The sequence below is a fragment of the Lynx canadensis genome, chromosome A2 (assembly GCF_007474595.2).
Source record: "Lynx canadensis isolate LIC74 chromosome A2, mLynCan4.pri.v2, whole genome shotgun sequence".
NCBI lineage: Eukaryota > Metazoa > Chordata > Mammalia > Carnivora > Felidae > Lynx > Lynx canadensis.
The window spans coordinates 126,816,180-126,841,624 of NC_044304.2; the positions used below are offsets into that span (position 1 = coordinate 126,816,180).

Below are 25,445 nucleotides of genomic sequence, written 5' to 3' on the forward strand. Positions count from 1 at the left end.
AATAAGGAAATTGGGACCAGAAACGCTCTCGGGAGCTGACTGCCTCCAGCACCTAAAACACATAATCACTGTGGCAAGAACCAAATCTTCCTACTCTTACGACACTCTTGGGAAATGTAATTTTTTTTTTTTACTAATTTAAGAGAACTTTGGGAGATAAAGGTAAAATACAAAAGACAATTTTTTGTGAATGACACGGGGAGGTCACATTTACGATTTAACATGACTGCTACACAGGTACATGTCTGCCGGGTATGCAGTCACCTAAATGGGTGGGCCTGCCAGCAGGCACGTTTGTCTTCTGCACTGAAGGTCTCTCAGCAGCCATCCTGTGAAAGGATGAGCACCATTATTGACGTTATTTTCCCTACTGGCCTGGAAATAAGACTAGTGGGAAACAGAGTACTCCCCAAATGGCCACCATATGTGGTTTAAGATCAAGGAAAAAAATTAAACAGAGGGATTTCTTTTTTTAACTAGGGGCTGTAACCACTCTCCTTGGAAAAAAGAAATTCAGTTTATTTTGTGACTGTTCGATGTCTTTGAGGCTCTCATTCACCTTATATAAAGCTACATAGGTGGAAAAATAATTACTACCACTTTTGTTAAGAAAGGAATGGCAGGTTGCTTGGGTGGCTCAGTTGCTTAAGCATCTGACTCTTGATTTTGGCTCAGGTCATGATCTCCCGGTTCGTGGGTTCAAGCTCTGTGTCAGATTCTTCACTGACAGTGCGGAGCCTGCTTGGGATTCTTTGTCTCCTGTCTCCCTCTCTTTCTGCCCCTCCCCTGTTTGCTCAAAAATAAATAAATATAACATTTTAAAAAATAATGAAATGGCAAAATAATTTTATAATTCCCTCCAAGTATTGGCATCTGAAGAAGAGGGTCTGACTGAAGGATCTAGAAATGTTTCTCAGTAAGGCCTACTGGCATTTGGGGTAAGAAAACTCTTTACTTGGTAGAACTGCAGAATACTTAGTACCTATGGTCTCCAGGAATTGAACAAGAGTGACCATTCCATATTAAAACAGTGTAAATTAATTCATCTTATTGGCTAGGTGGACTGTTTTAAATAATGTGTGAATTAAACATTTCTGGCCACTTATTCATTCAACATTCAACCCAAAGTAATTGGGCAGATACTATTTCAAAAATACCTGGAGAATATTAGGATTTAAAGTTATAGTTCTTGCTCTCAATGCTATATTGATTTAATTTAGAAAGGTAAGTTTGTAACTAAATAACTACTACTATATAGCTAGAAGATATTTTCCAAAAGAAGTTCATGCTTCCATGTCATGGGGGCAGAGTGACAGAATTTCATTCTGAATGAAGAGGAGATGGTAATCATCCAAGGTGGTATCCCTGAGGTGGCAATGTGTAAATTCCTAAAACAGAATTTCAACAAGCAGATGAGGGAAGGGTGGCAGAAGGAATGAGGGTGAGTACATATCTGCAACATGAAAGTACCATGGCATACACAAGGAACTGTGGGCAGTTCAGAATATTACAGAGCTTAGAGCAGGTGCAACGTGAAGATATGAGGACGAAGCAAGAAAAGTACATTAGGTTAATTAAAGAGATATCTAAACATCTTGCTAAGGCCATGAAAATTTATGAGGCAGGTAATGGACAGCCATGATGGATTAAAAGCAAGAATGATATAGTCAGATCCATGTTGGAGGACATTTGGAAAGTAGGAAGGTTTCAAAGCTGGAAGATAAGTTACTGCAATAGCTGGTGTCTCAGTCAGCTACTGCCATAGTCTGTGTAACAAATAATACCAATAGCTAAGAATTTCTTCTCATACTCACAGGTCTACAGATCAGCCAAGGTTATAGTTTTAAGCTGTAATTCTATGGGATGACTGGGGAAACTGTACTCATATGCCTCATTCTGAGACCTACACTGAAGGAGGAGTCGCTGCCCAGGGAGTATACTTCATATCATGATGAAGGCAGAAGTGCAAGAGCCCACGTCAACCACACATGCAATATTCAAGCCTCTGCTTGCTTCATATTTGTGATCATTTCACTGGCCAATGTGAAAAGTTAAAGGGTAGGGGAAATGCGATTCACTCCCCATCAGACTGTGGCAAGGATGTATAGATATATATCACCCCTATGGATCAGTAAAGGACTGCAAGCAGACATCCCATCTATCAGATTTGGAGAAAAGAGGAAGATCTGAGCTAAGGCAATGATGAGAAGGCAGAGGACCTTAGTTATTGTAGCGGCTTTGGCCACCAATTGGCTTCACAAAGAGGAACTTGTCCATAAACTTCCAAATAGAAACTCATTAGATTGCCAGCTCCAGGAAGTCAGAAACCACCTATCTAGTTCACCTCTGTATTCCCAGTGCCTAGCACCATGCCTTCTGTGTTGTGGACACAAAGTAGTATTTGTTGAAAGAATACACAGCATTTGAAGTGTAGGTGAAATAGTGACACTATTTACCAAGATATGGAACACTAATGTGGCCATGCTGTGTGTATGACGGTTGTGCGATAGTAACACTGAATACTGTCTACATCCGAGGCACTGAGTAGATCCTGAGAATACAGAAAAAGCAAGGAACTGCTCTCAAGAAGACTATTAAATAGACAACTGCAGTTCACGGTGGTTAAGTTCTAAGGTAATGGTATTATTAGGGCAAAAGCAAGGGGATCACTTGAGGGTCATCTGAGTATGTCGTTGGCACAAGTGACAGCGGCTGGCTTGAGAACTTCCCCAAGGAAGATGTACACCTAGTGCGGGAACAATATCTGACTTAACTACCTATCTAAATGACTTCTTCCCACATAGTTTCACTGAGCACCTACTATTATTTTTAATTTCAACAGAACTGTGTGGAAAACACAGAAATAATAAAAGGAAGGGGAAAGGGAAGGAGAGGAGAAGAAGAAACCAGCAGTTTAGAGTTCTCATCTCTCTGATTCAAGTATTCATGTTTACTTTTCTTCCTATAACAAATTCAGTCTTGCTTTGGTACCCTCTTCCTTTGTTCCTGCTTTTGACCTGTTTGTTCCTCTCCCCCTTTGTTCCTGCTTTTGACCTGTTTGACCTGGTGGCTTAGCTCTATGCTGGACATGGAGAGAGCAGCTAGCATCTGGCGTTGAACCAGCAGGTGAGGGTTTTAGTTTCTATTTGGTAAAATAAAAGTGGACTGGTTGACCCATCATTCACTGCTGCTCAGATATAAAAGCATGGTTTTGAAAACCCTGCATAGACATATAAGCAATTTAAATCAGCAGGCGAATTGTACACATTTAAATAATTAACTCTATTTTAAAACTTCTGACCCCTTAGATCTGGTATTTCTGAAGGAGATACTTAGAAATTTCACTTGGGATCTTCAACTTCTCCCGGCTCTTATACTGGAGTCTTAACAAACGGCTTCTGACACCACTCTCTTGTTCTGACTCCCTGTCTCATCTTATCTAGGGCACCTCTTTGCCTTCCATCCCTTGCCTCTTCCTAACCTCTGGCACCGTGAGTTGGCAAAAAGAGCATGTAAATCACAGTACCTTTACGATCTTCTGTTCTACCTTAGTTAGGAAACACATCCCTTTGTAGAACTGTGTTCTCAACTCCCCTATTACATATAAACACTCACCTTCTTTGCAATTACAAGATAAATATTTTCTTTTAAATCAAGGAGGACTCATATTTCATGAGAGATTTGCATCTAATGGTACTCTTCTTAGCTGTCCAACTCTGATTCCTACCTGCCCTTTAATTTAAAATGCCTAAATCTCATTATGCCTTACTTAAAATGTAGGTAACTTCTTTTTAATTGGACATATACTAATAAAATGATTTCTGTGCCATTATCAAATCCCTAACACAATCCACAATGGAATATGGAATCCAGGTCATAGGAACCAGTTAACAATTCATTCAGCACCCCAAAGTGTAGTTAACAAAAGGGAGAGAAGTTTCAGAAGTCGTTGAGCAGAGTTACGTAGAGCAGTTAACTTAGAGTCACTATTATTTTCATGTTCAGAGATGATCTGCAGATGAACCAAGGGACTGATGTATCTTACTGCTGTCCAGTGGAAGAACCTATAAAATTTTTTGTCTCCTAATTAGCGTCAGTTTAGCACATGTTATACCTATAAAGAGACACTGACTCCAGGAAGACTGGAAACTAGGAGAACTCAAAGCTAGACCTTGCACCTAAAGGAACCTCTAAGATGTAGATTTACTATTGTCAGGCTTATCCAAAATTACTCATCAGACTCAATCATGGTAATTATCATTTTTATAAATGCTCCAGTTAACGTTAAGAAAGAGAACATCAAGAAAGAAAAACACATTAGCAATGTTTCAGCCAACTAAACCTAACAGTTGATTCTTGAACAAATTTTAAACCGTTTAACCATTTCTTAGGGAAATTACATAAACAAAGTCAACAAAATCTAACTCTTTCTGGATGACTCAGGATATAACCCCTTCAGAAGGAGATACCCTGGGCTATTAATGGCACGACCTGGGACAATCCCTAGAAATAGACCACTTTATGAACACTCTCACATTTCTCATAAAAGTCATACAGACCCTGTGCAGCTGGGACCACGAGGACAATATGGTGGGATGGGTATTCTATTACCTTAATCACTAAATCCACAGGAAAAGCTTTTTTTTTTTTTTTTTTTTTTTTTTTTTTCTGGAAATGTCTGCTATTAGTGTTGCCATAACTATCCTTTTCCTTTTCAGAGGCATCTAGAAACATGTGTCACCTAGTGGTTGCTTCAGGCAAGACTGAGCCAAGTAGTTTATCTGCCCGATGTGGTCCAGAGAGCTCAGAGCCCGCCTAGGGGCAGTGATTTCCCATTCTCATCTCACAGATGAGCAATCTGGAGCTCGCAGGGCTGAATCCCTTGCACAAGGCTATGCAGCTGGCTGGGGAGAGAATGACAAGTGTGCTGTGCCTCTGAGATTTGGCTAAGCTCCTCAGTCACTTGCAGGGTATCTGTGGGCAGGCTGGGGAGGGGCATCCCTTGTGACCAGAAACACACAGAGAGGACTTCCTCCTTGCTCAGGAATCTGTCCTCATTGCAGTCAACATCTCCTTTTGCAGCCAAACCAAAGTTCAATGGATTTTCACATAGAGGTATGGAAAAATCTGTATTTGTAGGTATTTGAACAAACTACCTTGGAAAATCAAAGCAGGCCAACTATACTACACAACCAAGTGCAAATGACTGTCAATTTAGGTTATGACTGTTGAGACCAGCACATGGTCCCATTTGTATGGGCCAATTTAAAAAGCCAAGCTTTAAGGGCCTCATCTTCACTGTGATTTGGGGAAATATCATTGTTATTATTACTATTGTCGTTATGGTTATTTTTGCTACTGCCAGTTTAAAGATGAGAAGGAATCTAGGCCTAAAGGACATTCTCAAGAACACACTGCCAGTGAGGAGCCACTTGGCCAGGATTGCCACCAGATACTCCAGCTGCATTCAACCTTGGTTCTCTCCTCTCCAGCCTTGCATCTCAATGGGTCAGGGAATTGTGCCCCCAGAGGGAGAAATTTGGTTCTTGGAGGAGCAAAAAAATCTTACTTGGTCTCTTTCTCAGTCTTCCTGCTGCCTCTAGACAGCACAGTTCATATTGATGAGGACAGTAGAAGACATATCTTGATTACTGTCCAAATGGAAGTGGCAAATTCCATAAAAAAGAGTAACACTACCTTAAGTGAATAACTTAAAAGCATTCATTTAAGCGCACACACACACACACACACACACACACACACACTCAAAACCTTTTGCTACCTACCCACCAGGAAGCCTCAAAGGAAAAAATAAATCTATTCATATAATGCATTTGCTTCTACAGGAAGTACGATTTCCTTTGTGTCAAACCTTAAAGACCTTTGTGAAACACGAGAAGCTTTTTGAATAAATACTTGTAAATGGCCTAGACAGCTGAAAAATGGATAGCCTCCTTGTACATCAGGGCCCTTTAAAAGAATTCTCCTCTACTTAAATATTCATGTTTCAATTAAAACATACACCTACTTTATTAGCTAGCCCAGGCCTGGTTCAGATCAATAACAGCAGCCCTAGATAGAATTCTAATGAAGATAAACAACTCCGAGTCCTCCCCAGCTTCCCCTGGGCACGGATGCACAAAGCCTCCTTTCACAACTTGCTGCAAGATATTTTACAGTCACCTGCCTCATGCAAATGAGGAGATTCATGTTTATTCATGGCGAGAGTTACAGACCACCTTTCATTCCCTAGGCCAGCTTAGCTAACCAACAAGAGCGCTGTCTGCACCACTATGAAGTTGAGCTGGCCTAGGAAGGGGACTCCTGAATATATAATTGCCCCCTGAAAAGCATGCACAGAAAGTCAGTAAACTGGAAACAGTTCGGGGAGTGAACATACTTCCCTTTCTTATTCATGCCATCACTGCCTTTAAGCTTTCAAACAATCCCTTTTCTACACCACACCGTAATCCATTAGATGTGACTAGTTAGTGGCTATTTTCCATGGATAATCTTCCAGAGAACTTCCCAGGATGTTTCCTCTGTTGTGCTCTCCAATCCTTCCTAATTGAGATTTTCTCCCACTGACTCAGACGGAGCTCATAGCCTAGCCAGGGGCAGCTGCGGCTTTGTCTGAAGGCCCTGGGTTCTCTCTGTGCACAGCCTCTCCTATTTTAAGGGGTGATTTCTCATCTGCAAGCCTGAGATCCTAACCTCTATCGCATGTGCTTTGCATATTATGCTGCTGGGTAAAGTTTTAAAATAGTGCTTTTGCTCTAGAGTGACTGCATTTTTCAAATCATTAATTTCTTCCATTTTGGCAATTTGAAAGCATGGCAAAGTCATTGGATCTCATTTTTAGTGCTGATTTCGATAACATCTAAAGTAACCCCAATGCCATGAACAAATATTTGGGTGGTATCTAGAAGGTGCAGACATCCCCAGAGAGGTCTGGGCTGCTAGGTAATGGCTAGAGAGGCCTTAACTCTCTCCAGCTATTAAACACCTGATCTTTGTGAAACCTGAGTTTTAGCCTGCTGCTCACGGCCTGTCACATGGAAAACTAAGGGACCGAAATTGTTTCTGCCCAAATCCATGAGATTTTCAGTTTAAACCCTATTTCTGCCAAAGTTAAATGAACTTCATGCCATTCATTCCGTTCAGAACTCAATCTGTGGCACATACGCAGCTTCACTTTTCTCATTGTTTCCTTCTTTGTTTGTTTAACATAATGGCCAAAAAAACCCATTTTCTTTTGAAAAGGACAATTTGTTCATTTCTCATAGACAGGATTTATCTTATTACATATCAAAAGAATACAACTGCATGTGACATTTTACTTCCTTGAAGCATTTTTACATTTAATACTTCAATTTAGTATCATAGCACCACAAGAGAGGGCAATGGGATACCGGTATTCCTGCCTCCTCCCACCCCCTGGCCTTTTTATTTTCAGGCATAGAGCTCCTGAGTAGCACAACCAGGTCTTACAAACCAATGGGCATACTACTTCATCGATGTATACAATATGTACTAGTTGGTGATTTGTGTTACATGTATCCACTAACGGTCATTCCACAGATGTGATTCACCTTTAGCGATCAAATCCACCTTAATAAAAAATCTTCATGAGAGCTTTGGCCCCACCCCAAAGATGTAATTGTTATGTTGTGCAATTGGGCACTGGGATAACAGAAGTTTCAAAAGCCCTGCAGGTGATTCTAATGTTCAGGCAAGGCTGAAAAACACTGCTACACATAAATATCAATTTTGAAGTGTATTATACTCTTGTTAGAATTTTTAAAGTGGCATGGTCGGCAACAAATGCTTTAAATAAGATTCCCAGACCTGAACTACCCAAATCACTTATGTCTTCTTTCCTACTCTGCTTAAAAAATGAGGGCTTCAATGAAATGATTATGGGGCACTTGTGTGCCGAGGTATTCAGCTGCATTTTGAGCTCTTCTCTAATGCCCATAAAAATGAACAATGCATGCTCTAAAATATTGGTAACAAAAGGCAAAAACAGAATACAAACTCAATGGCCTGAATCAATGGATTATTCTGCAGGGACTGCTATATTAGGAAACTGAAAGAAAGTACTTTTCAAACCATAAATATTTTAATCACTCTCTAATTCTACTTCTTTCATATAAATAAAAAACATCCCATCTTCCGCTTCCCAAGTCTGGAGCAGCAAGAAGAGTGATGCTTTTCCAAACATTTGCTTCCAGCAGAAGCAGTAACCACTAAGCACGAGATATCTATAAACCAGTGTCCCAAGCAAGGTGGGTTGTAGGAGAAATTCCTGCATCTGCTGGAATCCGGTATTGTTTGTAAAATCAGAATTTTGGATTGAGGAATACTGCCTCTCCAGTAATGAGCTAAAGAAGGCAGATAGCTAAGTCCTTCTTACAGAACTGGGGGTCACAGGTCGACAAGCAAATCCGCCGTCCATGCCTCTGTTCAAAGTGACAACAGTCTGAGATGGTGGCCAAGAAAGTTCAAAAGAAAGTGTGTCTCATGAAGGGCTCTTTTAAGATATTTGGAATTCACATTTGGGGAATCTTTGGAAACAAGGAAAGCATTAAACCTACCAATAACCCCAAATCCATGTGTGTTCCTAAATTCAATAGCTTCTGCTACAAAGTTAATAGCAAGAAGAAAAGTGAATTGATTAAAATTTCAGCCCTTCTCTCTTTTCCAACTTATTATTTGGCAAAGTAGAGCAGTGGTTGATAGACAAGCAGCAGGAAAAAAATCAGGAAGACACTGACCTAGAGGCCCTCATACAGAGCCCAGCTTTTTTCACAAGGCTGGTAGAAGCAGAACAGAGACATAAAAGAAAAGGGACATAGTTAAATCTGTACTTGAGCAACCACTAGCAGAACTCTGACTGATATTATGCTGGTCTACCAGCAAATAGAACAACAACAACAAAAAGCTCATCCGTCCATGTTTCAATATTTTAAATTGATATGCATAAATACGGATACAAGTTTAATATACCTACAAATTAAACATATATTATGGTAGGCAGAAAAATATCCCCCTGCCCCACACTGATGTCCATGTTCCAATCCCTAGAATCTGTGAACATGTTACTTTACATGGCAAAGGGGAATTCAGGTTGCAGATGGAACTGAAGTTCCTAATCAGCTGACCTTAAAATAGGGAAGATTATCCTGGATTACCCAGATGGTACAACGTAATCACAGGGGTCCATAAGAGTGAAAGATCCAAGCCAAAGAGGGATCAGAGTGATGAGGTGTGATGTGGGAAGGATAGGACCTGTGGTTGGCTGGCTTTGAAGATAAAAAGGGCAACCAGCCAAGGAATGCAGGTTGGCTTCTAGAACATGGAAAACACTAGATGGATCCCCCCACCCCCACCCCCAGAGCAGCCAGAAAGGAACACAGCTCTGCTGACTCCTTAATTTTAACCCATGAATCCCACTTCTGGCTTCTGTCCTATGGAACTATACATAAGATAGTACATTTGTATTGTTTAAACTATGAGGTCCATAGCAATTTGTTGCAGCAACCATAGAAAACTAGTACACACATGATAAAAGAGTACATTAACTGATACACTCTTCCGTTTACAAAACTAAGGCATGTGTAACACTAAAAAGAAAAAAGCAACCATAGCAAAAACATTTAATATGGAAAATTTAGATCCCTGGTCATTTCCATCACTGGTATTCACTCTTGACCAATGGATATGTGTGCATAGGATGAGACCCTCTGGCTCTCAGGCTTCCAGCTGCCTACTCGCAGCCATAAACCGCCATCACTACTTGGCAGCACATATGTGACACTGAACATCTACGATCGGCAGATGATGCAAAAAGACGGCACTAGGGCCACGATGAAACACTATCCCCCAAACCTGCTGAAGACATCTTGCTGAAGACAGTTTTTACAGCCATAGAAGTTAACTATAAAAAGTTGCAGAGTTGACACGTCAGGGACCTCACCCTGCACAGGCAGGATATCATTACCACTGACCCAAGCACATGGCCACGATGAACCACAGGGACCTGAGAGCCATGCTCACTTCCTAAAGACAGAGGCTTCTGGTCACCTTTGCCAACAATGTATTCTTGGGGCTCCATTTTGTAAACTACATGTTCTGTAGGATTTAAGCATCTAAGTGCTAACCGCCTTGAGTGATTCCTCTGCAGAAATTTGGTAATATTTTCCAAATATCTCATCTGTGCATATGTCAACAACAATAGTATATACATCATTATCATTGACAAAAATGCCAATTTCTGTAATTCAGAAGAAGCAGAGTGAATGAAATCCTCTCAGAAAGCAGACAGACAGGATGCCGGGGTCCAACTCTTGATTTTGGCTTAGGTCATTATCTAATGGTTCCTGAGATGGAGCCCTGTGTTGGGCTCTGCACCGACAGCATGGAGCCTGTTTGGGATTCGCTTTCTCCCTCTCTCTTTGCCCCTCTTCTGCTCCTGCTCTGTCTCCCTCTCAAAAATAAACTTAAAAAAAAAAGAAAAAGCAAGCAAGCAGACACCTCATGCCAGAACACAGGCCAGCCAGTGGATTCCCTTCTCCTGAAGGGACAGGTGGCCCATGAACATAGAAGCTGAAGACCAGATGGCTTTCAGAAACACTGTAGTACATGAAGAGTTGCTCTGATCCAGGGGCAGAGTAGCCTTGGCCATTTCAGAGACTTTTTAACTCTCTTTCTCTCTCTCTCTCTCTCTCTTTTTTTTTTTTTGGCTTGATTTGTACGAACGTCTCCCTGCTCCTTCATTCCTCTTTCCAGAGGATGATTTGTACCTGAATTGCCACGTCCCTCCTAATCAAGTGAAGTACACTCAAGAGGCTACAGAATTACTGGGTTTCTCTCCTTCACCTCCCTTCTTCAATCATACCTGTGCCTGTGCATCGCTGCTGAGACCCTTGGCAGCTCCAGTTGTAGCTTACGCATCAGGGCTCTCCATGTCACTGGGGCCTATTTCAATGGATTAAATAGATGGCCCAAGGTGACCAAGATAGAATGGCATTTGTCTGCTACAACTGCAGGTGAGATCATTATGCTGATGGGGACAGTCAGGTTAGAACCTAACTGAGGCTCAGCAAAGAGTATCATTTCCTCTTCATGGTTTCCTTTCTTTTCAACTGCTATCAGTTCCAGGTGCCACAAACCAGAAACATGGTGGTAAAGAAGGATGGGCTGTAAGTTCAGAGGAAAGGTGACAGGGAGGTAAAGACCAATAAGAACATGAAGCACAGTTGGAATTCTGACATTATATTATGCCCCAAGCACAAGCTATGAAGTCCCCATAGGATGACGGTGAGGTCAGACCCTTCGACTCTTAGCGACAACACTTACGTGCCCAGTACCAGGTCAGCAGGTATGGGTGATGGAGCCAAGCAAACCCAGATCCATAAACAGTAGCAAATTAAAAGTACTGAACACCTCACCCAATATACCTGTCCTGAATACACCTGTCTCAACCATCAGTTATCATTAGCGATGTGATTACCGTTAACAAGGCCTTTATCTAAGGATAAAGATTTTGTTTATCGTGAAAAGTTTACATGATACTTCTGCCTTCTCTAAGTTGGTCAACACTCTTCTTGGTACCCAACATTCACTCACAAACAGAAATGGGAAATTTACACTCTTATAGAAAACCAAAGAAGACGTCCGTTCAAAGAATCAAAGAATCAAATGCTTTCTGCAAACTAAAAAAATGTTCCATATAAATTTACTAAACTCCCTGAAAGAGATTTTGCATTTTAATAAAAACGCTTTTTGACACAGCAAAGGGCAGATTATCTCAACACATCCGTAATCCACAAAGAAACCAAGTTACCTAGAAAGAGCCGCCTTCCTGATCTCATTCTTTCTCCAACAGCCACTGCACAGGGGGAGAGAGAGGCATCCAATGGGTGTTGCAATAACAAGGCATCTGGACTCATGCCGGAATAAGTTACTCTAGATAATATTTTTCAAGAAAGGGTCTCTGCTGGTGGCTCCAGTTTAGTTAGTCAAAAGGAACAAAACTGCTCCAGGCTTATCCCTAGAGAGATGAGAACATCGCCAACACAAGCTTCCCATCTATACAGGTATGTCTTCCTTTTTTCATTTGCAAGGCAACCTAAAAATCACAGTTGTCCCCATTCTCCTGATCTGCCTTCCACACACAGTTAAGGAACCATGCAAAGGTGAGGCTCCTTGGGAGACAAAGGAAGCTGCCTCTGCCTCAGATTCACCTTACCTTGTTGAAGTCTTCAGAAGTTGCCCTCATTTCCTTCCATGTCTTGTTCAGGAGCTGGATACAGATGCAGAAAAACTCCTCAAAGGATCTGTCATGGGTGAAGAACATTGGGTGGAAGTCGTTGCAGGTCTCACTAGCTGGAAGAAAGAGAAGGGAAATAAGAGAAAGTTTGCAGAGTGAAATGAGAGAACACAGCCACATGTGGGTGTCCCAAAGAGAGATGATGGGAGGCACGTTTGGCTCAAGCCACGGTGGAAGTAAGGCATTTTGAAAAAGAAACCTAATGATAGTGTCCATGGGCAACTGTGAAGTTGAAGGTCAGACAGTCAGACCTATCCCAAGGGACATATTTTGACTGAAGGAAGTCAGCTCCTAACCCACCCTAAGACATGAACTTATAGCTTTTGTTCCAGGATCCCTGGTGTTGAATATGGGCTCTGTATCTGCCTTTTTGATGTTATAAAGATGATTCAAACTGCCTTCAGTCATAGCTCCATCACTCTTAATTTCTCCTTTCTCACCAGAATAACTGGCAGAGGATGAGCTTTCCCAAGCACACAATTAATTGCAATTTTGAAAATAGCATCCTCGATTATTTCTCCAGGGGGCTCTTTTCCCTCTTATGGCAGTAAGCAGGGGGACATTTAAGATTATATACCATCTGATGCCATTAACCATTTGTTTTACATTTCCAGACACAGATGGCTGGAGGTCAAAGCAACCCAAATGGCTCTGAAGGCCGTGAATAGTCCAGTCCCGGACCAAACCGTGAAATCAGCCAGACTGCCTTCCTGCCTCCCCGTTGCAGGGTTTCTGCACATCAGACCCAGTGCTCTGAGCTCGAGCTGTGCCTATTTCTCTCCTTCTTCCCAGAACAGTACCGCAGCCACTCCCTTCTTCCCTGATAACTGTCAAGCTTACATTTTTGTAGTCCTTTTACATACGTCTCATTTGATCTTTACAATGCCTCTTATGGTTCATGCCTTATGGATGAGGACACTAGAAAGAGCCAGATTTTGTGATTCCCCCCAAAAACAGTACCATAAGTTTTTTTTTTAAATATAAGCTGTTATGTATAGCGAAATAGTTCCTATTTTAATCAGAATCTCTTTAAATGCCAATTAGTCTTCAGGGCTCCAAATGGTAGAATTTCAAGCCCTAGAAGCCCGGGAGAGGAGTGGCTGCAGGGCATGAACAGGGCTTACAGCAAAGACCTTCTGTACTTGTGGAAAGCCCTGTGCCTGCCATGTGGTTGATTCTGCTTGGAGAGAATCCTCCGGTGCAGGCCCAGCAATTGAACCCTAATCAAACCTAAGCAAACACACTCCGCCCTGGCAAGGCCACAAGCTCTTATGTCCCAAGCTCCTCTATCTTAGTGGATTCCAGACCTCTATAAGGGTAGATATAAAGCTACACAGAGGCTATTTTATTCCAGACAAAGTAAGGGCACAGGCTAGCAGCAACTTGTAGTCATGTAGAAAAGGTTTGGGTCTGAGGGCAGAAGAAGATGTGGGTTTAAGTCCAGCCCATGCCAATCAGGAGCAAGCCACTTCCTGAGCCTCAATTTTCTTTCCTTTTCTTTTTAATGTTTATTTATTTATTTTGAGAGAGAAAGAGAGAGAACTCTCGGCAAACAGGGGAGGGGCAGAGAGAGAGGGAGAAAGAGAGAATTCTAAGCAGGCTTCCGAGCCGTCAGCGTGGAGCCCAATTCAGGGCTCCATCTCACCAACCGTGAGTGAGGTCATGACCTGAGCTGAGATCAAGAGTCTGAGGCTTACCCAACTGAGCCACCCAGGCACCCCATGAGCCTTGATTTTCTTAACTAAAAAAATGGAAATGAAATCTCCTTGTCCTTCTCCACCGGTTTCAGAGAGATCAAATGACATGACTCATGGGCAAGTGCTTTGAAAGGATGAAAGTTGTCACCAACATGGAGCAAGGTGATGGTGATGATAAAGAATGTTGTGCCAGCGTATCATTTCCAGGAACATGGGTTGTTCTTTGATTTCCCCCCAGCTCCTAGTCAAGCCTGTTCACATCTGAGAAATCAGCAGCAAGAACATATGTCACCCCAACCCCCAGCCTGTGTTACTGGCAGAAAAATGGCAAAAGTGAAGTTCTGACCTGGGACACAAAGCTATTTAAAGAACTTGGAATGTAAACACAGGTGGATTGTGTGTTTGTTGCCCTGGGCAATGAGCTGTCAGTCTCACTTTCCCAAGCACTGAAGCCAATGGAATTTACAAGTCCACAGAAGCACTCTAAAATACTACTGCCATCCAAGTACTCATTATTAATCACATTATCACAGTATCTTTTGGACCCAGTGCGATTATGTGTGTACTTTATGCCCTAGTTAAAGTTTTTATGGGATTACTGAAGCTGAGATAACCAAACAAAACTGAGACCAACAAACCCTGCACTTGCTTAGGTGAAGAGGGAGGGAAGGAACGTCATTAATAATAAAGAATATTTATTGGGTGCATATAATGCACCAGGAGCTCTACTGGTATTCCCCTCCCAACAACCTGGTAGGTAGGCATGATGGTTATCCTCATTTTATATATAAGGAAGGTAAATCTTGGAGAAATTACACCTTCCATCATGAGCTTTCTTTAGGTGGCCTTAAATGAGCATTTGAAACCTGCAGTTTAGTTGACCCAGCAGGCTTCCTGCATTAGTTGACAAGAGCTCAGGACACTTCCTTATGACTGCTGCTTTGAAAATTAACTTCTCCACCCACTCTCCCAGATCTTCTTGCACTGCTCCTTCAACAGAAACCAGGATCCTGACCCCCCAGTCCAGTGGGACTCACAGCAAGTGTACAGCCAGCACCTGCTGATGGACAACATCTAGCAATGTGACAGGACCAACAACAGCCACTGCCTGACAACAGCCATACCACTGCCATAGCCATATGTCAGGCACTAGGTCTACATTGTTGTTAGTTGCTACAACAAGCACATGAGGAAGATATTATCAATTTCTTTTTTCTTTAAATTAGAAACAGAGTTAGATGGATGGGGAAGAGAAAAAAGAAATAAAGAGTTAGAAAGGTTAGGTGACTTGTCCAAGGTCACAGGTCACAAGGCTCGCAAGTGGTGGAGCTGGGATTCCAACTGCCATAATCAAAGCCCATCATTGTCTGTTGTTCTCATTTTCTCATTCTGTTTCCCAATTAACTCTTCCTCTATTGTGCCTCCCCCAGCAATACAAATATTAAAGTACTGCTTTTATATCCAGAGAAGATATTTATGAAGTAAAATCTTACAAGTAGCATCACCTTAACTATTAATGCTTAGAGTATATTTAGAGTCTAGGATTCCTCTGCTTTCTTCCTACTAGTCCTGATCCAAGTAGAGTTGGATTCAAATCACTGGGTCACACTCCTCTTCTAGATCTTATCTTTCTTTTCCCTCGGTCAGGTCAAGCTGCACTCCTGACAACTCTTTTTTTTTTAATTTTTTTTAATGTTTATTTTTGAGACAGAGTATGAGCAGGGAGGGGCAGAGAGGGAGAAATAGAATCTGAAGCAGTCTCCAGGCTCTGAGCTGTCAGCACAGAGCCCGACATGGGGCTCAAACCCATGAACGGTGAGATCATGACCTGAGTCGAAGTCAGACGCTCAATTGACTGAGCCACTCAGGTGCCCCCTGACAACTCTCTTGAATACACGACATAGTCTACCTGGTTCTAGCTTTTAGTCAACCAACTCTTTCATCTTCTCAAGATATTCTCAGCCTCTGGAACACACCAAGTTTCCCCTAGATAGTCAGTCCCTGGGGAAGAGTCACAGTGGATGAATTTATTTGACCTACTTCAAGAAATTAACAGGTTGGGTTCCATGTTAACAAACCCCAAATTTGTTCATTGCAACAATGCACCCACCTTAAAAAAAGTACAATTTCCAGTCTCTCTTAAGAGTGACCATTATGTCCCAATCACAACCAATGATAGATACAGGGAAAGTGCTGGGTAGATTTTCCAGGAAAGACCTTTACAAGAGGAAGGACACTTGACTGGCTTGTTCATTTTTCCTCTGCCTTCACACCTCAACTTCTTCAGGTTCAGAACACAACTTCATGTCCAGCACAAAAATGAAGGCTATGCCTTAGAGTAGACAATTAGAAGGAGCTCCTGATGGCACTGTGGAATCACCATATCAATCCTGAATTGAACTCCTAAGGAATTCCTTGTATATGATTTGTTTAAGTCACTGTTTCCAGGCTTTCTATTACTCTTAGACACATGAAATTACTGATATGGAAACCTAAACTCATGCAAGCACACAGATATTAGCGTAAGAGAACACATGCTCAAGATTACCAGAGGCTGGGGAGAAAGGAGAAAGTAAGAATGAGGAGGTAGGATGGTATAATTGTTACAGTCAAACAGAACTACATTCGAAGACCAGATTTGATGCTCCCTAGCATACTATGTAGCCTCAGACAACGAAACTCCCTGAATCTGTAAAATATACGACCTTATAAGATTTATAACCATCAAATTAGATTATGTTTATAAAATATGTGATAAGATACCTAGCACATAGATAAGTTTAGTAAACAATGGCTATTAAGTATTATTTTTGTCATCATTATCATTGCACTATATGGCTTCTTTTTTTTTTTTTTTTTTTCCAACGTTTATTTACTTTTGGGACAGAGAGAGACAGAGCATGAACGGGGGAGAGGCAGAGAGAGAGGGAGACACAGAATCGGAAACAGGCTCCAGGCTCCGAGCCATCAGCCCAGAGCCTGACGCGGGGCTTGAACTCCCGGACCGCGAGATCATGACCTGGCTGAAGTCGGATGCTTAACCGACTGCGCCACCCAGGCGCCCCTGCGCTATATGGCTTCTTAAAGACTTTAACATTTCTAGGAGATAAGGAAGGGAAGAAGAAAAATCTGGTGAATGGTCTTTGGGATCCTATTGATAGGAAGGGGTTGGGGCCAACCAATCATTCTTGTTGATTAGGTCAAAATCCAGTGGGAAGTTCAGATCCTAAAGCTGAAATGTCACATGCTGAGTGTACATGCACCCATCAACACTGGCCAATCAACACTGTCTCCAGAGAAAAATAGCACCTGACTCTTTCCCACTGGGTTGTATTATGAAAAGAATATAAATTTCAGAATCAGGTAAGCACTGATTTGAATTCTCATTAGGGTTGGTGATACAAGCATCTCTCTCCTTGGCTTCTTCATCAGTAAGATAAACATGCTACTAGTTACCTCCTAGGGCTATAGAGGGTGAAGTGTCTGGCAGAGGCTGGGCCTTGACACACAGTAAGTCTAAGTTTCCATCCTCTCCTTCAAACCTCCAAATAATATGCAAGTCTCATAGGTTCTTTCAAGCTGGTAATATAAGAAATGCTGCTAATGCTCATTAAATAGTACAGGAGGGGCGCCTGGGTGGCTCAGAGGTTAAAAGTCCTGCTCTTGATTTAGGCTCAGGTCATGATCTTGTGATTCATGGGTTCAAGCCCAATATGAGGCTCGGCACTGACAGCGCTGAGCCTGCTTGGGATTGTCTCTCTCCCTCTCTCTGACCCTCCTCCCCCCACCTCAAAAATAAATAAATAAACATTAAAAAGAAAAAAAAAAAAAAACAAGTACAGGAAACAGTGAGATTGTCCCCAGGCAGAGGGCCACACCCCTGAAGTCAATGCATTAGGGCACAATTCCCTCTCCATTCCAGCGAGGGAGGAAGGAAGAGGCAAGTGGTGGAGGCTGGGCGAATGGAAGCCACACAGTAAGGATCCTGGGGAAAGTACTCTATTTTATTCTTTTGTGTTTTGAAACCACAGGCCTAAGTGACTAAAGAACACTGAGACAAGACAGCCATTGCTAACAGCAGGATCAAGTTAGCATCAGAACACATTCCCTGCAGGAGTGATTCTCCAGACTGACTAGCAGTCATGTCTGTGCTCCTAGTTAGGAATAGCAGCACTGGAAAACACAACTTAAATGGATATATCATGGGGGGATAAAGGGGATTCAAAGAGCAGAAATAGAAGAAGGGCACTTGCCAGCAATTACCTAAAGTTATGTGCTGGCCAGGGGTGCCTGGGTGGCTTAGTTGGTTAAGTGTCCGACTTTGGCTCAGGTCATGATCTCGTGGTCCATGAATTCAAGCCCCGTGTCAGGCTCTGTGCTGACAGCTCAGAGCCTGAAACCTGCTTCTGATTCTGTTTCCCTCTCTCTCTGCCCCTCCCCCACTCATGCTCTGTCTCTCAAAAATAAATAAAAACATTAAAATTTTTTTTTAAAGTTATGTGCTGGCTATTGTTGTAAGAGTTTTACTTGTCCTAACTCTGACTCCTCAATAACAACAAGGTCACTGTTATCACCCATATTTCACAGAGGAGAAAAGTGAGAGCAGTGAAATTAAGTAACTTGCAGTGACAGGGCTTAGAATCAAACCCAGCATTCTTTCACCAGAGACAGTGTTTGCATCCTCCACAAGAAGACACGGGCTTGTCATCATCTAATACTTTTTTTTTTAATTTTTAATGTATATTTATTTTTGAAAGAGAGACAATGCAAGCAGGGGAGCGGCATAGAGAGGGGGACAGAGGACCCGAAGTGGGCTCTGCGCTAACAGCAACAAGCCTGATGTGGAGTTTGAACTCACAAACTTTGAGACCATGACCTTAGCCAAAGTCAGATGCTCAACCAACAGAGCCACCCAGGCGCCCCCATCCTACACCCCTTGAAAAGACTCATCCCTTGCAGTGAGGAGTGGGCAAACAGCTCTCAACTATAAAATAAATAAGGCTAGGGGATGCAACGTACATCATAGGGCATACAGTTAATAGTATGTCACAACTTTGTATGGTAACAGATGGTAGCTAGATTTATCACAGTGATCACTTTGCAATGTGTATAAATGTTGAATCACTACGTTGTACATCTGAAATTAATATAATATTGTGTGTATCAACTGCACTTCAATAAAAATAAATAAAAAACAATTTGTTCCTTGACATGTCATACAGGGAACGAGGAAAAGATTCTGATGTATTTTGGGATTCATAACTCCTTGTTTAAGGGTATTCCAGTATGAGAGGTAAGGATAAAGCATTAAGTATTCATATGTTTTTCTTCTAAAATGTTCAAGTTGCAGATATTCAAGACCAAGGATTATCAGGCAGGAAAAACCCATCCAGGTTGCCTGATCTGCTTTCCTTTCTTGTCATTAAGAGCAGTGAGAAAGGCACATCGGGTTGCCCAGAGTTCACCAAGGCAGAAAGGGGGTGAAGACGCTGGGAGCAGACCGCCAGGTTCCAATCCTGGTTTCTTCACTATTGCTGAGTCACCTGGGCAAGTCATTTCACCTGACCATACCTCAGTTTTTTTATCTGTTCACCGGGGCAACAACGGTATAAACTCCATTAGTTTGCTGTGAGGATTCAGTGGAAACAGTGACTACAAGAGGCAAGGTCAGTGCAGGGGTGAACCAAAAGAACGACGATGCTTATCGGATATCACGTGGACCCTGGGCCAGGCCATCCCACTGAGAAGTGGGGGCTTACATCAGCATATAGGGATGGCCTGAGTCTCCAGAATAGAGTTCTTCATTCAGAGATTTAAACAAACAAACAAACAAACAAACATACGAACAAAACACAGAGGGTGAGGCTTATTCTGTTGTTCTTTTAAATAAAAACACTAAAGAAAAAAACATTTAGCTACTAGGCAATGCTTTTATAAATGAAATTTAGAGAGAAACTTTCAATGGGACAAAAATAGTAAGACTTTTTAAAAACCAAATTGTTTTCAAGCACACTATTTTTAACACAATGAGATTCTACTTTGTAAAAAAGAATCAACTTAATGGTCTTTTTTTTTTTTAATTTTTTTTTTTCAACGTTTATTTATTTTTGGGACAGAGAGAGAGACAGAGCATGAATGGGGGAGGGCCAGAGAGAGAGGGAGACACAGAATGGGAAACAGGCTCCAGGCTCTGAGCCATCAGCCCAGAGCCTGACGCGGGGCTCGAACTCACGGACCGCAAGATCGTGACCTGGCTGAAGTCGGACGCTTAACCGACTGCGCCACCCAGGCGCCCCAACTCAATGGTCTTTTAAATCTGGAAATATTAAGGTATTTTCAGGGCTGAGGGTAAAATGGGTTCTTATTAATTCGCTGACATCTAATTCACTTATAAATAGGCCAGCTTTGACAGCAGCTATAATCCATGCACGTAAGTTTTAAAAATAAAAATAAGAATGCTGTACACACTTTTGTCATACTTTGCCTTTCAAAGTAGATTTGTTCCTATTTTCCGCTGGATAATGTGAGATGAGGTGCTTATTGTCACTGGAGTGTCAGAGGTCAAGGGCTACCACTGAACAGGAAGTAAACAATGAAAGATGAGTACAGAGGATGGGTTTTAGTGCTACTTGTAACCTCCAGAAGGTCATGTTAGCTCCCTGGGTTCCACAGTTTTTACCTGTGAATGAAATGGGCTGGTAAAATTCCTGCCAAGTCTAAAATTCTAAAACTACACGTACACTCGCACACACACACACACACACACACACACACACCAGATAATGTATTTTCAAATCCCTAATGCCCAACAACAATTATACACCTTGCAGACTGCACCTGCACTGAACTTACAATTATTTCCTAAATTATTATTTCCTTGAATGACAGGATGGCTACACATTTCATTTAGGGTGTTAAAGCATCAAAATGACATTTGCTAGGCTTCAGAAATGTTTGATGAGCTAGTACTTAACTCTTTTTTCATAAGAAAATTGTTAGATGTTTTTATACCCTTTCAGACCTATTAATATCACCTAATGCAGACCATTACATAAGAAAATTACCTGACTGAAGATAGAATGGCAAGACAACACAGGCAAATGCACAAAATTTCTGCTATTTCATAGGAGTTCTGTAAGATAAATATAATTTTTGAGATGCCAAAAAGCTCTGTTCCATGCTGTCTATGACCCTTGTTACGTGAATCCATTTGCGGGTACTAGAGGGACACAGATTCGGGAAGCACTAGGCAAATTCTGATTATTTTTACCAAAAAAGAAATAAGCTCTGGCTTAACACAAAATGCATTTTGTTTTAAAATTGTGAGCTGCAGGAAGAAAGGGATAAATCATACACACACAAAAGCGTTTAATACCTCAAAACTGCCAGAGCAGTTATACAATCTTACTAGCTATCTGCAGCATGAAAATTCAAATCAGACCTATTTGTGGCTCTAGGGTCAGTCTAGATAATATATTTATGAATTCTCAGATGCAAATGTATACTTCTACCTTTATACCTTTGTAGAAATTCTTACCCTTGTAGCCTCTGAGTTTTCTATTTTTAGACCTGGTATTCTATAATGGCTTGGTTTTGGGGCTTTGGTACTGTGTGGGAAGATGTTGAAAGTTCAGAACCTTTTGTAGGAGGGAGAAGTGAACAAAGGAGAGTAAGGGCAAAGAATTTGAAGTTCCCCAACTGCTGCTGAGTTCCACCAATATAGAAGCTAACACCCCCCCTATTTCAGGACAGGGGATCAGAGGCTTGAAACCCGCTCAGCTCTTTCCAGCTCCTGAAGCCTGGTTTAACAGAACTCTAGATATTCTTTTCTCTCCTCTATCATGCCTAAAAATAGTATGAAATCCACACTGAAAAGACACACAGTAGCTAATCCAATGCTTCATTGTTCATTTTCCCTATGGGCTTTTTTTAAGAACATGGAGAGAGGAAAAAAAAAAAAATAACTGACTGTAGTGTTAGGGCTGAAAATCAGACTCTAGCACCAAAAGGCGGCCAATTCAGCAAGAAGGACCCAAGGCCTTCCAGGCTACACAGCGTGTGGTAATAAAAGAGCAGAAATTCTGGAGCGAGGTTGGCCGGTGCAAAACTTGGTGTCACTGCTTAATAGTAACATGACCTTGATCAACTTCTACTACCTCTGAACCCCAATTTCCTCATTATAACAAAGACAATGCCTCCTATCTCATCAGATTTTTGCAAAAATTAAAGGTATAGTGATACATGATTCATATATTAACTGGGATAAAATGAGCACTTAATGAATGCCAGTTGTTACCAGATTTAATAGCAAAATAATTATTATTGTGTGTAGCTAAAATGACCAATTTGGAGAAATTACACTTTCAGATGCAAAGACATTATAAAGCTACAGTAATTAAAACAGCTTGATGTTAGTCTATGGATGGAAAAACGGAAAAATGGAATAGAACAGTGAGTTCAGATACAGACCTGTATATACAGACACTAGATTTATGAAAAAGGGGACACTGTAGTGGATTTTCAAAAGCTTTTGCTGGGCCAATTGTATATGCATCTGGAAAAAAAAAATTATGATTCCCTACCTCACACTATCTACAACAATCAACTCTAAGTGGATTACAGTTCTGAATGTGAAAGGAAAGACAATGAATCTTCTACATAATATAAAATACATTCATGACCTTAAGGTGACCAAAGTTTTCTTAAACTGGACCAAAAAATCACTAATCTGAATGAAAATGTTTGATTGGATTATATTAAAGCCAAGGACTTCTATTTATCAAAAGACATAGTAGGATGGCAACCACAGGAGAACATTTTCAACATTATCTGACAAAGACCTGGTATCCATGATATATAAATACCTGTGTAAGTCAGTATGAAAAAGACAGACATTGAGAAATGGACAAAATGTAAACAGGCACTCCATGCAATAGGGTATCTAAGTGGCCAATGAACATATGAAAAAGTGCTCAGCTTTTTCAGTCATCAGGAAAATGTAAATATAAATAAATAAACTTTCAAGCATCCACTAGAAGGGCTACAATGAAAAGGTAGAAAATACTAGGTGTGGATACAAATGTGGAACAAGAGGAATTCTCATAGAGTGTTGATGCAAGCGTAAAGTGGCTCAACCACTTTAAAAACCAGCTTAGTAATATTTAGCAGAGGTACAATTTCATACTCTATGACACAGCAATTCTCCCCAAACATATAATAGAAATGCATACATATGTGCCCCAAAAGAAATGTACATGAAATTTCAGAGCAGCACTATTTGCTATAGCCCTAAACTTGAAACAACCCAAATGTCCATCCAAGAGATTAGATAAATGATAGCTTATTCCTACAGCAGCATATTTACCACAAAGAAATGATTTTTTAAAAATTATACTATCCATAATAACATGAACAAAAACATAATGTTGAACATTACAAAAGAGAACATACTATATGATCCTGTTTATCTAAAGCTCAAAACAGGCAAAATTCACCTACGGTAGTGGAAACAGGTTATTTTTCCAGATAAAAATCGGGGGGGGGGGCAACCCAGAAGGGTCTCTGATGGTTGTATAATACTCTCTATCTTGATCTAGATAGAAATTAGCTAACTAGCTAGTTAGTTGGTAGTTGGAAAATTCATTGACCTGTGTTGTGCTTTTAGGATTTGAACACTTCTATGCATTTAAGTTACGCTCATAAAAAGTTAACTTTAAAAAATAGAATGTGAGCTTTCTAGGTGATCAAAAAGGGACAATAACATTTTAGATGATAAAACTACTGCAGATAACTTAGATGGGCTTCTCAAAAGTAGTGCTGTGTTTGCCCTACTCACCATCTCTGGAACCAGGGATTTGGCACTTTACCTAGCCAGGTTGACTAACTGGATAAAAAAGCATATAACCTGTCTGTTTAGGCATCCTAGTCCAACTACCTAAAGTGGTATTAGCTTCTGAAGTTGGTCAGGTACATCTCTCTACACCCAGACTTCAGTATAATGTCACCTGTTGGATAGGTAAGTATATGCTTGCTGTTTTGCAAATGAAGATCCTGACCTCAGTGAAGAGTACTGCAGGTGCCGAAAAGCTATCACAGGTTTGGCTGGTTCCTTCATTCACTCACTCATTCACAAATCTTCCTTCCTTGCTCGCTCCTTCCTTCCTTCCTTCCTTCCTTCCTTCCTTCCTTCCTCCCTCCCTCCCTCCCTCCCTCCCTCTCTTCCTTCCTTCTGTCCATCCATGTGTCCATGTCCACCTGTTATCCATCCATTCAACTAGCAAGGTGGTTAAGAACATAGTGCTAGAGCCCATCTGTCTAAGCTTGGATCCTGGCTCTGCCGCTCATTATCTATGTGACCTTGACCACATAAGCAAGGATAGATGAATAAAAGATGAGGCTGAAGGAGCAGGCAGGAAACAGATCATCTAATTCTTTGGAGACCTCATTGAAGACCTCAGCATAGGAGACTCAGAGTGATGAAGTAACGCCTTCCCTTCTCCTTTCTTACTCTATTTTTTCTCTTTTTGATGGAATTAAAATTCAGGTACTTTGAGGGTTGCTGTTATTCTGGAATCCACTTACTTGATATTTTAGTGCATTAAGGACAAGTGGTAAACCAGATAAGAACTTTAGAGCTAAAGTGGCTAGGAACGTCAGTTGTGGAGTTAGGACTAGGGCTAGAATTCTCCCTCTGCACCTTCACTGTGTATCTCAACCAAGCTCTTTAATGTCTTTGAGTCCTTTATTATGATGAAAATAACAGTACAAACATAGTTTGTAGAACTGGGTGAAGACATAGTGAGAGGATTCCCATAAAACACTTAGCACAGTGCCTGTCATATAATAAGCACTCAACAAATGTTAATCATAAAACCTCGTGCAGAATACAAATATGATGTGTAATTCTCCCCTCCAAATGTTGAATTGAATACAAGGGTTAGCTTGCGGTGAAATCTTATTTATTTTTAATTAAAAAAAATTTTTTTTGAGAGACAGAGAGAGAGAGGGGTGCGAGGAGAGGGAGGGGCAGAGAGAGGGAGACACAGAACCTGAAGCAGGCTCCAGGCTCCAAACCGTCAGCACAGAGTCCAACCCGGGGCCTGAACCCACGAACCATGAGATCATGACCTGAGCTGAATTCGGACGCTCAACTGACTGAGCCACCCAGGCGCCCCTCTTCTCTATTTTAAAATCTTATTTTAACTTGCCTTCGTGAAGGTACTCAGTTCCTGTGGAAAGTCATAGAGCAGCAGTACCACCCTCATCTTGAGAGACATTTAACAAAAAGAAAAAATGCCCAGAAATTCCATTAAATTAATATTTCTGATAAGAGCAAGCTAAGTGACCCCTGGAAGTTTGCTTATAATTAAAAAATCGTCTTGCTGATATGCTCTGCATGCACATTTCCTTTGTCC

The 25,445-nt window shown here is 41.3% G+C and overlaps 1 protein-coding gene across 3 annotated transcripts in view; it reads right to left on the minus strand.

Annotated features, from left to right (window-relative positions):
- ELMO1 (engulfment and cell motility 1) overlaps positions 1-25,445 on the minus strand; it is a 530,926-nt gene that overhangs the window by 151,165 nt on the left and 354,316 nt on the right. For all 3 annotated transcript variants that reach the window (XM_030308230.3, XM_030308233.2, XM_030308232.2), the window contains exon 16: positions 12,254-12,390. In XM_030308230.3, coding sequence (XP_030164090.1) covers positions 12,254-12,390 — 137 coding nt within the window. The remainder of the gene's footprint in view (positions 1-12,253; positions 12,391-25,445) is intronic.